This window comes from Misgurnus anguillicaudatus, chromosome 16 (genome assembly GCF_027580225.2).
Source record: "Misgurnus anguillicaudatus chromosome 16, ASM2758022v2, whole genome shotgun sequence".
NCBI classification, from domain to species: domain Eukaryota; kingdom Metazoa; phylum Chordata; class Actinopteri; order Cypriniformes; family Cobitidae; genus Misgurnus; species Misgurnus anguillicaudatus.
The window spans coordinates 23,153,635-23,171,212 of record NC_073352.2 but is presented as its reverse complement, the minus strand read 5'-3'; the positions used below and the strand labels follow the sequence as shown (position 1 = coordinate 23,171,212).

The 17,578-nt window shown below is 37.9% G+C and overlaps 1 protein-coding gene across 5 annotated transcripts in view; it reads left to right on the top strand.

Annotated features, from left to right (window-relative positions):
• drp2 (dystrophin related protein 2) overlaps window positions 1-17,578 on the top strand; it is a 208,339-nt gene that overhangs the window by 170,409 nt on the left and 20,352 nt on the right. For 4 of the 5 annotated variants that reach the window (XM_055179059.2, XM_055179056.2, XM_055179058.2 and 1 more), the window contains 5 exons: window positions 5,223-5,380; window positions 11,861-12,027; window positions 13,824-13,935; window positions 14,825-14,961; window positions 15,190-15,255. In XM_055179059.2, the coding sequence (XP_055035034.1) occupies window positions 5,223-5,380; window positions 11,861-12,027; window positions 13,824-13,935; window positions 14,825-14,961; window positions 15,190-15,255 (640 nt within the window). Of the gene's footprint in view, window positions 1-5,222; window positions 5,381-11,860; window positions 12,028-13,823; window positions 13,936-14,824; window positions 14,966-15,189; window positions 15,256-17,578 lie in introns of those variants that run through there. The other variant, XM_073854363.1, reaches the window with a different exon arrangement.

Genomic DNA, 17,578 nt, shown 5'->3' with positions numbered 1-17,578 from the left:
CCGACGTCCTTAGCACACCATCTGTGAAGCCTAATGTGCAAACGCGCAGGTTCCGTTTGACGCCGCATAACGCAATGTTGTTTGGTCACGAGCAACTTCGCGACCGTTTGCCACAGATGTGAAAACAACAAAATACGGACCGTGGATATTAAGTCATAACCCGCCGTTTACAAATACGACACGGACGGAGCTCGTCGGCCGCGCGCCACAGGTAACTTCCGCTTTCTCTCCGAGTTTACCGGTATTTTGATACTGATGTGTGAATGATGTCTTACTGGTAAAAAGACGGAACGTCACTGCATGTGTGAACAGCACATTTTTGTATTTACTGGTAAATTCATTCTGGTAAATTCATGGTAATTTTTCCAGAATTACTGTGTGAAAGAGGCTATTGTGACGTATTGTGTGGGCGGGGCTTAGCTGGAGGCAGAAAGAGCTGCGGAGGCAATGTTGACAAGCTTAAGCTAGCATGTTTCGTAACTGTCTGAATATGTACAGTCACTGATTCTGCGGGAACGTGACAACTATTTTTGCGATTTTAACCAGGTTTTGGATATTTCCTAAACAACATATTAATTACTTTCGGGTGGTTTGGGGAATTTTGTCCAGGCTTACTGTCTAATATAACCTATCGCTGGGCTAACTATGATTATGTGGATTATTTTAAGAGACCTTTTAAAGGATGGCACACACATCTATCGATGTATGTTTGTTTAACATTTAAGCTGAACAATAGCGCAACTTTTCACCTATAAAACAGAAACTTGCTGATTTGTACTAGATAAAACCAACACAACAGTACATATGCATAGATTATTTGACCTGATATGAAGTGTGCATTGCAAGCACAAGCATTATTTATGTTTTACATTATTTATATATATCGTTTCCGTCCAGTCTGTACGCCGTATTGCATTCAATTGTCTTCTTGATTTCTGTGAAAGAATGTCTGCCGGGATCTGATAAAACTTTTTTTAAACCAAAAGTGCTGTTACTTCTATTCTGGCAGCCTAAAACACAACAAGATGACATTTTAAAGTCAAAACTTCGAACTTTTAGCGCGCCGGCTATGAATTCCTACTTATTTTTGGTTTCCAGCGGTGACATCACAGTGACATGGGCAATTAAGGGGTCTATACGTACCGTCACAGTATGTGGTTTCAGACGTAGGTCATCTGTACATATTTTCCTACATTTCTTCCTATTCAAACTCACCTAAATCCCAATCAGCTCATCAGTAGAGACTCCAAGATGAGAAATAATGGGGTCAAATGTGGGAGACATCCAAATTGTTGTGCATCCAGCAACGGGGTTGGGAAATGTTGATATAAATGTACCCTTAAAGGCGAGGTGCACGATCTCTGAAAGCCAATGTTGATATTTGAAATCATCTAAACAAACACGCCCCTACCCCAATAGAATCTGGATCTTCTTTTGATAGACCCGCCCCACACATGCCCAACCAGGCAACGATGCCATTGAGTAGACACGCCCCTTACTGCTGATTGGCTACAAGTGTGTTTTGGTACTCGGCTTTGACTCCCCTTTCCAAAGTGTTTTTTAAAGATCATGCATTACAGTACAATCAATGTGCTAATTAATGAGTTTTTTTACTGAGGACCGCCATGCCCATGAGCTGGTATTTTGGACAGTTTACCATATTTGTAAAGATTTTAAAAATACACCCTCATAAGTATGGCCAAACTTGCACACATACATAGAATTGTATTTATTCTGTTATTATGGAAACTTTATTCTGATCCCTCACAGAAACCATTTTGCATTTTCATTAAGACATCATGTGGTATGTTTATTAAGCTGTTTTTCTTGTTGGGGTTATTGCTGGTTTAACTATCCTTTTGGAGATGTTTACCACAATGCTGGCAAAACTTGACACATACACACATCAAACCCACAGTGTAGGTGATTTCCAATTTTACTGTCCTTGTGGGGTCATTTGGTCTCCACAACGTGGGCAGAACCTGAGTCACACCCAAACTCACTTTTATCTTTATTGAAATCTGTGAAAATAAATCAAAACTCAGTGTCACAGTGAAAAATCACAACCTTAGTATTACTCTCATGGGATTTTCCTCTTGATTTTCTGTTATGTCATAAACCTGTGAGCTACAATTTAATCTGTGGGGGTGAGTTGACAGAGTGGTCATGAGCATGGCCCAATAAATAAGAGTCAGGTATGGTGCACTGCAGAACCCTATAGGAAAAGACTCAGGTGTCAACCATCATAAAACCTAAATATTGTGTACAGGTAAAATAAAATCCTATTTTAGTAAGCAGTGTGGGAGAGCGCAGTCTTTGCTCTCTGTGATTTTGTGATTGCAATGGTAAAGAGCACATACAGAAAGCCTGTTGACTGGGTTGTGTATGAGGATGGTTTACATGTTACTCTAAATTTGTGTTTGTGTGTGTGTTTGTGAAGTGCCAGCCACCACACATAGTGCTATTTTTACTGGCACTGGAGAAAACATTCTCACTCCTGTCAAGATCATTTTGTCAAATGATGGCCAGTTTCATGACACACACACACACACACACACACACACACACACACACACACACACACACACACACACACACACACACACAATCTAAACTATTTCAGTTCTCTCAGCTCATGATAGCCTTTTGTTCAGAGATACATTACTGCATTTGTTAAGAACATGCATACAAATCACACCATACTCTTAAGTGCGCCTGACATGTTTTCTTGCAAATGAGTGTTTTTTATAGACTCTTAATGGATGGTGCCAACAAACCAGTATTTCTAAATGGCCTGAGCCTGGGATTAAGTGAATTTAAAGGGAATGTATCCGATGAACGTATAATACATGCCGTAAGCATTCGGTTAATATCATCATCTCATTTTTGATGGAGGTAAGGTTTAGCAGCTTTTTGCATCTCAGCTCCTCATTTGTACTTAAATAAAGAAGAAAATTGAGTTCTGAATTATTTTTTTTGGAAGGAATAGTTCATCCAAAAATAAGCTTTGTGTGAGGATTTTCATATCCAGAGAGCTGCGACTCGATGATTGAGTGTGTTTACATGCACAAAATAAGCAGATATCTTTAAAAATCAGCTCATTCTAGAAACCTGTTTACATGCAAACTGCGTTTACACAGGATTTGGAGATTTTGGAGGTTTATTGCAGGCAGTGTCGTCACCGCCTATAGTCCGCCTACTCTAAATTCTGGGATATTTTTAACACAATGCTGTGTAAATATTGGACAGGACACATTTTGGTTTATTAAATAAACCTTTGTCAGGTTGTTTCAATGGATGGGTGAGTGTAGTAATTCAAAAAGCTGTCAAAAACTATACTGTTCTCCATCAACTTGAGAGTAGACTTGTGCTTTACTTTACACTTACTTCCACTTGTGGCATTTAAGTGTGAAGACATGATCAAACCAGTTGAGCCGTACATGTAACAGAGTAATGGGCAGAAATCTACTTGTGCTGATCAGAGTTTGCTTTAGCACACTCTAAAAATGTTGAGTTGTTTTTAACCCAGGGCTGGGTAACTATTGGGCAGAACGCATTTCTGGGTTAAAATGACCCAAATAATGTGTTGTTTTTACCCAATCAACCATGTTGAAACAACTAAGCAGTTGGATTAAAACAACCCATTATTTGGGTCATTTAAACCCAGAAATGTGTTCTGTGCAATAGTTACCCAGCCCTGGGTTAAAAACAAACCAATATTTATTGAGTCCAGTTTATGACCTGTCCCCGTTTTTGAGCTTTAACTAATAAAAGAAAACTGACATGACCTTGCATATTATCAGTGTATTATACTTAAAGGGATAGTTCGGCCAAAAATTATATCAAACCCATGATTTACTCACAACGAAGCCGTCCGAGATGCATATGTCCATCATTTTTCAGACAAACACATTTTCAGTTATTTTAGAAAATGTCTTATATGTTCCAGCTGCTAAACAGTAAAGTTACGGGGGTCCACGTCCTTCATGTCCAAAAAATGTGCATATATCCTTTCCCAAAGAAATCCAAACGACTCCAGGATGATAAACAAAGATCTCCTGAGGGTTATCCGCGGGGTGTTGTTGTAGAAATATCCATATTTAAAACTTTATAAACAAAAATAACTAGCTTCCGTTAGCGCCGCCATCTTAAACTCCTCTGTATTCAGGAGAGCATAGTGTACGCACTTGTCTTAGTGACGTATGACAAATTTGAAGGGCACCACAGAGAAACTTCTGTAAGCTGTGTAAGCTCTCATTCTGAATGCGGACGCAACTAAGATGGCGGCATTACCGGAAGCGAGTTATTTTCGTTTATAAAGTTTTAAATGTGGATATTTCTACAACAAAACGGCGTGGATTACCCTCAGAAGGCCTTTGTTGATCATCGTGGACCCGTTTGGATTTATTTTGTGAAGGATAGATGCACATTTTTTGGACTTGAAGGACGTGGACCCCATATCTTCATATTTGATTAACTGAAAGATCTAAAACATGTTCAAAAATAACTGAAAATGTGTTTGTCTGAAGATGATGGACATATGCATCTCGGACGGCTTTGGGGTGAGTAAATCATGGGTTTAATATCATTTTTGGCCGAACTGTTCCTTTAATACGTAAAAAAGTAAAACTCTGCATGTAAATGAATTCTTTGAGTTGGTGAGTTGTTCACTTCAATACCTTTATAAATTCACACTTTTTTGTGAGCTGTATCAATCAATTCATTGAAAAGAGCTCAAGATTTGTATGATACTGTGCAGTTGTGGCTGAATTAGGGCTTGTAACCTGAACGTTTTGATTTTTACGGCCAGCAGAAAGCGACTGAGGTGCCATTGAGCAAAGCACCTTTCCCCTAATTGCTCCCTGGGCGCTGCAGTGAATGGCTGACCACTGCTCTACATGTGTGTTCACTACTTACTGCGATGGGTTAAATGCAGAGGTCACATCGACAATCATGCACTTTCACTTTATACTGCATATTGTTATATGCAATTTTGCTTCTAAATAGATCTTGTTTTAATACTTATATTTTTTATTAGTGATACATTATTAAAGAAAAGAATTCTTGTCACACATTATGCTGCCTCACACTCCCATGACACCTCTATGAGCTAAAGATCATATTTAATTCTCATACTCCAGATTTATTTAAGCTGACTCCTTTTTGTCTACTGTCTACTCCTTATGTATTATTTAAGCAGTTCTTTTGTGTGTCTATTGCAGATCTTTTTCGACAGGTGTGCGGTCCAGGTGGGCTGACAGATCAGAAACATCTCAGTCTGCTGCTGCACGAGGCCATTCAGATCCCTCGGCAGCTAGGGGAGGTGGCAGCATTTGGAGGGAGCAACATAGAGCCCAGTGTCCGTAGCTGCTTCCGTATGGTAAGACTTATTCATCCTCTTATAGCCAAGGTCATTTTTTATGATTAATTTAAAAAAATCTTCCTGCATAATGTAAAGAGCATTCTGTGATAATATAATCTTGATATCTTCAGTATTGACTGAGGAGGGTCATGTCAAACATTTAAATTTAGGTTAAATCAATAAGAGAAATCTGATCTTCCTAATCTCATATTCTCACAGAATCATAAATTGGATTAAAATTGATCCACTTTTGACTGGCATTTACAGTTATTTATGAGAGTTTTAGTTTTTTTCCATCACGTAAAGCATTGGGTTAGCATTGTGTAAAAATGTAACAAATACTGTATACTAGTGATGCACCGTAAATTGTTTGGTAACACTTTACTTGAAGGGGTGTTTATAAGACTGACATGACACATTTGTAATTATGAGATGACACGTGGTGTTATGAACATGAAGGAGCTTTTATGCACATTTATGAAAACTGTCATTAAGTGTCATTTGTTCAATTATGTCATTTTTAATGCAAAAATGACATTGTTTGAAATGTCTTGTTTGTTATGACAACCAGTGTTAATTTTGGCAACAAATTCTGATTTAGTCTTAGTCTTAGTCTTTTGAATAACACACCATTTAGTTTTAGTCTTATTTTAGTCATCTGACATCTTTTAGTCTTAGTCTAGTTTTAGTCAACGAAATATCACATGAGTTTTAGTCTTAGTCTAGTCTTAAGTTTTTAGTCTGTTATGGAATGGTATTAAGGTTTGAATATGCAATACAGTGACAGATTTAATGGTTGTTATAGAAAACACGTATTTTATTTTATTCTTAATGTCAAAAAAACTGACCGTGGCTTTTTCACAAAAGATAATCTCACATAAAATAAGCATAAGGCCCGCTCAACCTAAAAAATATACATGGTCCCTGAAAAAGATATGCATTCTCCCTAAATGACATGCACACACAGATACACACGCGCGCAGACACACACACGCACTTACGCACGCACTTTGTCCAGTCATGTAAAACCACAACATATACTATAATAGTAACGTTACACACTTCAATCAATTTGAGGACACTGAATATTTATACTCAGTATTATTTCAGACAACCCAATACAATCAATACAGTTCAGATGTGTATTCCTTTAGTTTCTATGTTATACCAAGTTTAGCGAAAACACGGTGGTTTATCTTATAAAATAACCTTAGCGTGCATGTTTACCTTTGCATGTATTTCTGGATGAGTCGTCTTTACAGGCTGTCGTCATGTCATATTTGAAGTGTGACCAGATTAGACGCTAGATCTGGCATTTTTGTTGTTAATGAGACATGTCTTCAGACCGGGTGCACCCCAAAACGTTAGCGTGTTGCTAACAAGCGAAGTCAAATGAAATCAGCCAAAGCTGGGTGACGAAGACTGTACAACTAAATATAATGTAAACAACCTGTTGTGAAAACGAACTTTGCCGCAGGTTTTTAAAATGCCTCTACTGCCTGCTGCCTGCGTAGATCAACCTACCCTCAAAGATTCGCTCTGTTTGGATTTCTTCCCAACTTTCCCACAAAATGAGTAGCTCTGATTGGATCTCTTCTCCATTCGTCCCTCCCTAACATTTTTGTCTTATTTTTATTCGTTGACTAAAGTGTCAGTTATATTTCGTTACAGTCTTTGTCATCATATCTGACTTTTATTTAGTTTTTATTTAGTTTTCGTCCCAGTTTTTGAAAATGGTTCGTTGACGAATATTTTTCGTCATCGTCTTCGTCAACGAAATTAACACTGAAATTAACACTGATTAACACTGATGACAACTTGACATTAACCAATACATCATAACTTGTCATGACAACTTGACATTACCAAGACAACATAACTGTCCACTTTAACAGCGATACAAATTGAATTTGTAATAAAAATGTCATTAAGTGTTAATACTCTGTCAAATAGTTTTATAACAGTGTCATGAATATTTTTCTTGACCTCAACTACAGTGGTACAAATATAATTTGTAATTAAAATGTCTTAAGTGTTAATACTCTGTCAAATTGTTTTATGACAGCGTTATGAATATTTTTCTTGACCTCAACTACAGTGGTACAAATACTGTATAAGTTTGTCATTAAAATGTCACTAAGTGTTAATACTCTGTCTAATAGTTTTATAAAAACATCATTAATATTTTCTTCAGTTTATATTTTTTTAAAGTTTCCTACATGTGTTTAACAAATAAAATCAATCATTCAATAATAATAATTGATAAAATTATACTTTATTGCATTTGGAGACCAATTCACCTAAAATTAAATGAAAATAGTACAATAATGGGTTAAGCCATGCAGGGTTTGGTCCATATTGCTGCAAAGTTTATTACATTCAATTTATTTATGTAATGTTTTGTTAGTTTTTTTTTTTCTATGTCAAAAAATTTCAGAATCCTGTTTGAGAAAGACCAAGTTTTGTTAGTTGTCAGTTTTTATGTATTGCGCACACATAAAGTTAAGTATAATCTTTTGACATGTCTGTTGCATTTTGTTAAGGCATTTAAAATAATTTGACATGGTATTAACACTTAATGACATTTAAATGACAGTTTAATGTAATGTTAACCCATAAAGGTAGTTTCTTAAGTTTGATAATTATTCTGCTATGTTAAATTTATGACCGATTTATCACAAGTTAATATGTATTGGTTTATGTCAAGTTGTCATAACAAAGACAATTCAAACAATGACATATTTGCATTAAAAATGACATAACTAAACAAATGACACTTAATGACAGCTGTCATAAATGTGCATAAAATGTTCATAGCACGTGTCATGTCATGATTATAAATGTGTCATGTCAGTCTTAACACCCCTTCAAGTAAAGTGTACCCAACTTTTTTATTTTTAGGTAATTTTTACTTTTTTTTTAAAGGTTTTTTGGCCAAGTGCATCAAAATGTTTGGCTTCGGACCAGAATTTTGATGAATCACTACATTATACTCAATACGCAGAGTAAAACAGTGGAAACACCTTGAGACACTAAGTTAAAAAATGTGTGCCCTCACAAAGACATAAAGTCAACCAATCAATATAATTTCTTTGCAGTTTAAGGGCAATATACATTAGAGGTAGAGCAAACAGGCTGTGGGCGGTCTGTGGGCGTGCCATCTGAGGCTAAGACTTATTCAGCTACCCGGATACTCTCTCTTACAGTTTCTGATATGCTGTCTTTTGTCATGATGAAAGGGCCTCCCTTTGCACAGACCTTCTGCTCTCTGTAATGAGTTAATCTTCTTAAATATTTTTACCAAAGGCACACTTTCTCAATTCTCTTCTTTATTGCCTGTCACATTTCTCTTTCGGTCTCTCTCGCTCTCTCCTTACTAAGCTGCTTCTTTTGTGGGCTGGAACACACTGAGATTAAAGAGCTGTTCTGTGACTTTATGACTTTATTCCACTGGGTTTTAGCCTGTACATGAAAATATGCAAATAGGAATGCCTGGCCAAAGCATTGTTGACATGAGAATGAAAACTTAAAATAGAAGACTTTTATGCAAATGCTATTTGTTGGGGTTAACAGCAAGTGTTCGCTTTTATGCAGGGTTGCCAGGTCTGCGTAACATAACCAACCCAATGGCAAAAAAATGTCAAGACTGCAAATGAAGAATTTGGTTCCAAAACGCAATAAATAAATGTTGACTAATTTCGGTAAAAACGTGTTTTCTATACCAAGAAAGTGACAAGATGAAAACCACTATTTTCTGTTACAAACTTTCACATAGCATCTTTAGGTTATAAAAACATTTTTAAAAATCTAATCTGTAATTTTATTTTAAAAGATTTATTATAAAACTGATTATTTTTTCCAAGTTTTTTTTCAAAATGCTATAAATCTATTGAATAAAAATATAAATGTGCATTCCTCTTTGCCATGTTATATTCATTTTGTTGACTAGTGGTATACACTGATTAAAAAAACATTAATGGCATTAATCAAAACACTTTGTCATATTAAGAACACTGTTATTGCTGCTGTCATCCTTAGGACATCGTCGCTGAACTTTTTCACAGCGATCAGCTGTAAAATGTTTTGATCCTGCTTGATTTTCGTTGACTTCGAGTAAAATAATGGAAAGTTTTTCCCCTGGGGTCAATGTGTTAGCATGACAGAAGCTTGATGCTGTCGGAAGAACAAGCAACAGGCGTCATTTTTCCGTCTCCTGAGTAGGGCTGGGTATCGATTCAAATGTTACAGATCGATTCCATTTCGATTCAATAGCTATGAAATCGATTCGATTTCGATTCTCGGTTAAATTTTCGATTCAGGTTCTCGGGTCGGTTTTTATACTCGATTCTCAATTCAACTCAATGAATATAGATTTAATACAAATACTATATTAATAAAAAAGAACAGTGAACAGAAGTTTACAAGTGGGTAATTAATAAAAAGAAACACTATCGTTGTCGTCTTGCTTCCGAAATCTAAAATGCTTTCATACCTCTGACTTTTTATGTGAAGGTGGCTTCAACTTCGATGAAGCACCTAAAACCGCCATTTTAAGCACTGAATGAAAGAATGACAGACTCCTTGGTAACATCGTGCAAGGCAAAAAAGAGGGTGACATCTACTGAAGAAGACTAGTAATTTGATTAACGTTAATCTTACGTTCAAGGTTTGCAGAAAAAATTCGAAAAAAATGTATTCTGCACTTTGAGAATCGATTCTGAATCGACCACGTAAAAAAACCGATTCATCGAAAAATTTATTTTTTTGCCCAGCCCTACTCCTGAGTGCCTCTCGCATACATTATTAAATTTTGTTGGCTTACATTTCTTTCCCATCACAGAAAACCACCACAGGTTAATCAATGCCATCAAAGTATTATTTTGTTTTTGTTTGTTGATCACAAAGTACAAAGTAGATGAGAAAATTCTGTGTGTATTCAACACGCCGCAATTGTTGTTTACAATGCTTGGAACGGTGCGCTGTGATTCGTTAAGTGGATTTATTGCATTCTTCAGAAAAGGAGGAGTGCCGTTAATCACATTTTGGGAAAAATGGGTAAAATATGACAAAATAACACGTTGGATATTTGATTTTGCGTAAAATTAAGAATTTACTTTTTAATACTGACCTGATACAATACTGATTTTGACGATAACTCTTTTATTTTTTTAAATGCCGTTTATCGCGTTTTGGAACCAAACTCTTCAAATATTCCCCTAAATATCCCCTCCCATATCTAAAATACATATTTTGCATAAAATTGTATGCATTACACAAAATTTGTTCTTAAAAATCACATTATATAAGTAAGGTCTGATTTCGTAAATAAGATCATAATGCCTTAAAATGGACTCCAGATAAACATAGTCCTTTTAACCTGCAGACAAAACAAAAACAACAGATTAAAAGTAGCTCAATTTTGTGGGAAAATTGCAGACTTGGCAACGCCGCTTTAATGTAATTGTATCGAGTATGTTTTGGACCTTACAGTCAACACTGTGTAAGGAGCTTGCAGATGTAATGGCAGATGAAATGTTCTCATATCTCATTACTCTTATAGAGCTTTAATTCTGAGAACGCAGCAGCAGCTCTTTGGAAACGCAACCTCTTGGCATTTCATTTTAATTACGAAATAGACGTAGGGCAAAAGTTTCTTGTAGAATGCCCTTAAACCTTTCGTTCTGGGTGTGCCAATTCTTAATTACATTTTTGTCCCATTTAGTAACATGTGTGCAGTTTTAGGCACACGTAATTAAAATCCATTTATTTTCATATTAGTTCCATTTCTGTTTTTTATTACTTTAAGAAATGCCACCGCGATGCCAATCAGCACCTATTTATCACCGTCTGGATGAGTCACATCAGATGCATCTTGGCTGGGCTTGCGTGTGCTTGGCCATGTGTGATGAAAAGACTGGGTGCATTTTCTTTGAAGTTATGGACCAGCCTCATGGGAAACATTCGGCTCTCTCTGTGGTGTACCCTTGTTGCTGTTTCAGTAAAACTTCTGGAGTGTTGCACTCAATACCACAGAGTTTCTTCTCAGCCCCCGACTGCGAACACACACGCAAAATATACACAATCTTAGCGCTCCGGTGGCTGCTAAGCGCTACGCTAGTGATCCTTGTGTTAATTATGTAGGTTTGCTGGAACTTCAGAAAGCGCTCCAGGGAAATCAACCTTTTAATGCATCATCAATGCGTATTTAATGAGAATTTAGTACATTGTAGATTTCGTGCCATTCTTTCTTATTAGGGTTATTTTTTTGTTATTCGCTTGTCCCGCTGTGCCATGGTAACAAGGGGCAGCCTCGTTGGGAATGCTTTTCTTTTTGGAGCTTTGCCTTTTTGTAATCACGCTGGTTAAAAGGATGCTGGGAAATTTAGTTCCCAGAAGTTTTTGGTGCCTAATTGGGCATGGTATAACATTGCAGTTTGGTTAATTCAAAAATTGTGTTGTTATATCATGTGCATCCTCTGTGCTTTGGTTTATCTCTAGGTTCCTGGTAAATCAGCCATCGAGGTGTCACACTTCCTAGAGTGGATGAGCCTGGAGCCCCAGTCAGTAGTTTGGCTTCCTGTTCTGCACCGGGTGACCGTAGCTGAGACAGCCAAGCACCAGGCACGCTGCTACATCTGTAAACAGTGTCCTATCAAAGGCTTCAGGTGAGCAGCTACAATGCTAAGCAATAGCTGGTAGAAATAAAAATTTGATGGCATGCATGTGTTTAATCAGTTGTACCTATAAAGGTAGATGAAAACTGCAGGGAATTAGTTTACCTGAATCGTTAATAGACTATTTAATGTATGCATGACTTTTTGTCTTCTTTTTGCAAAATGTCCAAGCTGCTCTTTGTGATACACTGAAGCTGTCAAGCATGATTTTTAATGAATATCGAGAAATTTCAGTCTGTTGCCCATAAAAAGCTGTCATATGTCTTATATATAATGTTTTTATGAAGAACTTTAATGATGCATTTATGATGCTTTTTGTCCTTTTTGACGGCTGAAAGCCCTTGGTCCCCATCCAATATCATGTGTGCAAGATAAAAGCTTAAACATTCTCTTAAAGTTCTCCTTTGGTGTTTCACATGATAGTCATTGGGAATAACATGACAGTGAGTAAATGATTGAAAAGTGAGCGCTTTGGTTAAAACCTTTCATTTTCTATAGAGCTCAGTGGCAGCCAGTGACTTCTTTTTTCAAGGGCGCTTGATGCGAAGGATTATTAGGAACACCTGTTCAATTTCTCATTAATGCAACTATCTAATCAACCAATCACATGGCAGTTGTTTTGATGTATTTAGGGGTGTGGTCATGGTCAAGACAATCTCCTGAACTCCAAACTGAATGTCAGAATGGGAAAGAAAGGTGATTTAAGCAATTTTGAGCATGGCATGTTGGTGCCAGACGGGCCGGTCTGAGTATTTCACAATCTGCTCAGTTACTGGGATTTTCACGCAAAACCATTTCTAGGGTTTACAAAGAATGGTGTGAAAAGGGAATAACATCCAGTATGCAGCAGTCCTGTGGGCGAAAATGCCTTGTTGATGCTGGAGGTCAGAGGAGAATGGGCGACTGATTCAAGCTGATAGAAGAGCAACTTTGACTAAAATAACCACTCGTTACAACCGAGGCATGCAGCAAAGCATTTGTGAAGCCACAACACGCACAACCTTGAGGCGAATGGGCTACAACAGCAGAAGACCCCACCGGGTATCACTCATCTCCACTACAAATAGGAACAAGAGGCTACAATCACCAAAATTGGACAGTTGAAGACTGGAAGAATGTTGCCTGGTCTGATGGGTGTCGATTTCTGTTGAGACATTCAGATGGTAGAGTCAGAATTTGGCTTAAACAGAATGAGAACATGGATCCATCATGCCTTGTTACCACTGTGCAGGCTGCTGCTGGTGGTGTAATGGTGTGGGGGATGTTTTCTTGGCACACTTTAGGCCCCTTAGTGCCATTTGGGCATCGTTTAAATGCCACGGCCTACCTGAGCATTGTTTCTGACCATTTCCCTCCCTTTATGACCACCATGTACCCATCTTCTGATGGGTACTTCCAGCAGGATAATGCACCATGTCACAAAGCTCGAATAATTTCAAATTGGTTTCTTGAACATCACATTGAGTTCACTGTACTAAAATGGCCCCCACAGTCACCAGATCTCAACCAGATGTGGTGGAACAGGAGCTTCGTGCCCTGGATGTGCATCCCACAAATCTCCATCAACTGCAAGATGCAATCCTATCAATATGGGCCAACATTTCTAAAGAATGCTTTCAGCACCTTGTTGAATCAATGCCACGTTGAATTGAGACAGTTCTGAAGGCGAAAGGGGGTCAAACACAGTATTAGTATGGTGTTCCTAATAATCCTTTAGTTACTGTATCAGTAGGGCATTCCCGATGCGTTATTTGAATCTATCAAAATGATTTTTTTCCTTTTTGCAGATACCGAAGTCTCAAACAGTTCAATGTGGACATCTGCCAGACGTGTTTTCTGACTGGCCGCACAAGCAAGGGAAAGAAACTCCACTACCCCATCATGGAGTACTACACCCCGGTACATATGCTTGCTTTTTTTGTAAGAACTTTCTCCTTGCCAAATGGCAGCTGTGTTCTTGCTAAGAGGTTACAAATTCAATCGCTATTGTTCAAGGCACTACACAAAATAAATATGAATTGAACTGAATTGATCTCCTAGGATGAAATACAGCACAAGGCCATTTGCTTAATGGTTTTCCCATGCTCCATTCTGAGTTTTATAGGTGGCTGTCTTTATTATGCACCAGCTTTCTCTAGCTGCTTAAAATGATAGATTGAGATAGGAAGCCAGACGAATGTTTTGAGGAGGAACTGATGTACTGGCTGTGTGCGAGATAAATGTGATGCAGGGGATGTATTGTATCCCGCTGGCAAGTGTAGTCTCTTCGGTGTGGCTCGAGAGCTTGTTATTTTGGCCACGGTAACAAAATATGTATTAGGAATTTGATGAAAATATGATGGCAAAATACCACATGCAAGACATTAACAATGCATGAACAATGAAAAATAATTATGAAGAAGTAATATGGTTTATTTAAATAATCCAATCCTATTATGTCGGAGATTGCTCCACTTCAGCTGTGTCAGCTCATTAGATGCATAATAAATATATGAGATTAATCAGCTTTGTGCATAAAGATAAAATTGCAAATTACTTTGCATTGCAAACAAACGCACTGGTGAACTTAGCAACATGCTTCTGAAGCATGAATTCACAACAACTACAACATGTTTTGTTGACTAATATGATATGCTATGTCAGTCAGAGTAAAATGGATTAAAATGAATAAATGCAAAATATTTACACCAAATTTATTAGACTGACCAAAGCAACAAATGTGTAAAAATGAACAGTGCCTCTCTTTCTCTCTGTCTGTCTCTCTCCTGCACGTTTTGAATCATTCCAGACAACCTCAGGCGAGAAGATGCGGGACTTCGCTAAAACGCTAAAGAACAAGTTTCGCTCGAAGCAGTATTTTAGTAAACACCCTCAGAGGGGTTACCTGCCTGTCCAATCAGTGCTGGAGGTGGAAAGCTCTGAGACGTGAGTGAGATTTCCTGTCTCCACTGATGAGAATCTCCTCCTGTGCACCTTCATGTTCTCTTTGAAGGTTTACCAATAGAAAACCATGGAACCGAGTGCATTTTGTGTATGACAGCAGGGAGGAAAAGATTTTTGACATGACCCAGTTCATACCATCATCTTTGTATACACAAGCAGTCGTACATATCAAGCTGCTTTGCTAACACGCGTATGTGTGTGTTTTGATAGGCCTTGCTCATCTCCCAGACTGCCTCACGCGGACACGCACAGCCGAATTGAGCACTTTGCCAGCAGGTAAGAATTCGCTCTCTCCAGACTCTGCTTGCTTCCCTGAGCTCCGATTGGCACATTGATCTTCTTTGCATGAACACACAAATACCAAGTAGCAGAATTGTAACAACACCCTGAGAGGGATGGTGTGAGGGAGAGAGAGACATCAAGAGAGAGAAAGGGTGAGATGGCATTCAGAAGGCTAGACAGGGGTCAGCTGCTTTCCCGCAGAAGAATGAAAGCTCCACGTGGAAAGTCTGGAGGGCTGAAAGGAGCTGCCAGCAAAGATCAGTCTCTGCTCTGGCCTGGACTTAGTGCACATTACACAAGCAGAAAGGAGATACAAGCGTGCATACACATGCTAGTTAAAACGCTCATGCATATACACAGAGATAGATGTAGGATTTGGCCAACTGTCTCCCCTTACACACTGCTGGAGCTCTTATCTGTACTACTAATGGCACTTTTCCATTGCATAGTACCCCATGGTTTGGTTTGGGTCAGGTCGGGTCAGCTCACCTCACTTTTGGTTTGGTAAGCTTTTCCATCGAGTTTAGTAACACTTATATTTGCCCTGCCTACTGCTGTGACATCATACAAGTGAGAGCATTGTTGTACATTCCCATACATTTATTTATTTCTCAGTCCACCACAAAATTAAAATTGACCACGACAAATAGATGTTTGCACATCACGTTTATCACTACCTCTGTGTTTCTGTACAAACACTCGTGGTGTCAGTCGACGCGCTCCACTGAGCCTTATTTAAGTTGCATTTAAGCATATTTTATGCGGATGTGCGCATCGCGAATGTGCCGCCACAAACTGCAAGTCTGGAAAAAAACTGGTATGGTGTTCCTGATTCTAGAGACAGCGCAAGCTAGCACGAAGGTAAAGCTAATTTTTTACATTATAGCGATGATGCTGGTAGTGACGATTCTGTGTTTTTGCATCACGTTTTGGTATAAGCTTGGTCACTTGGAACCCCAACCGAGGTGGTACTAAAAAAAGTATTGGGTACTACGTACTGTATCCAGTGGAAAAGCCCCCAAAAGTAACCTGACCCAACCCAAACCGGGGAGTACTATGCAATGGAAAGGCGCAAAACTCACTCTCCCTCTCTATCTCTATCTCTTTCTCTCTCTCTCTCTCTCTCTCTCTCTCTCTCTCTCTCTTCCTAATGTTCCCCTTTCTTCCTTCCTTCCTAATCACTATTTATTTGATCTTTCTCTATTCTTTACCTTCTAAATGTTCACACTTTCTTGCCATCTGTGTTTTCTGTCGACAACCCTCAGTGCTGTCTGAATTGAACAATTCAACAATCACCAGTTTTGCCTCTGATTAAATGTTTGATATATTCTGGGAAATTCGTCTCACAGTGTGCCGACAGTCTTGAGTAATTTAGAGAAAAAAAAGGTCTGGATGTTAAAAACGCTGGATGAGGAAACGTCTTGTTATCTTGAATGGTCGGTTAAGATTGCTGAACATCTAATAAGCTTTTCACACTTTTCAAAGCCATTTTATGCCCTGGGTAAAAGTCTGGGTTGTCTTATTTTATGTTTAACACTGTTTATGTCTATGGGTTAGTGATTAATTTTTAGGTTTCAGGATATCTCACTGTGTATTTGTAAACTAAATTACCTTTCCAATTAGCATATTTATGAGATCAATAACATTGATTGGATAATTACAGCTACAGCCTGTTTTATTAATTACGCATCCATCTGTAAAACAGAATGTTGTCACATAAGTCTGCTCTCATCTGAAGTCACCAGAATACACTGTAGTTGTGTTCAGATTACTCTGCTTGTATTTGTAAAAAAGTTTTCATGACCATTTGTGACCTGTGCTGTCTAAATGTAATTTTGAGCTACAGGCAAATGAAAGTTAAAATGGTGATTTTGGTCGAAATTGAGGTTTTCATTAAGATAAGTACATTAATCCCTAGTTTAGTGATCCCGATGCTCTTAACTCATTCCCTGCCAGCCTTTTTTGTTGAAAAATTGCCCCCCCAGCATTTTTTTCACAAAATTTTCACAAAATGCCTTCCAGGAAAATTTTCTTCTAAAAATATATGAACATACAAATATATCAAATGAAAGAACAGGCCCTCTGCTTTCAAACAAACAAAAAACCAAACAAAAAAACTCTGCTTTTTTGCTGCTTATAAACTCTCTAAATATGGGTATTTTCTTTAAAAATATTTTTTTTTAGCAAAAAGCTGAAGAAATTGCATTTTTGAGATCAGATTCAGAATGATTATCAAAACATACACCGAGTTTAAAATTCGTAAGTAGCTTTTTTCCTTCAGTTTTTTTTTTAAATTTGGTGAGTGGATAATCGTGGT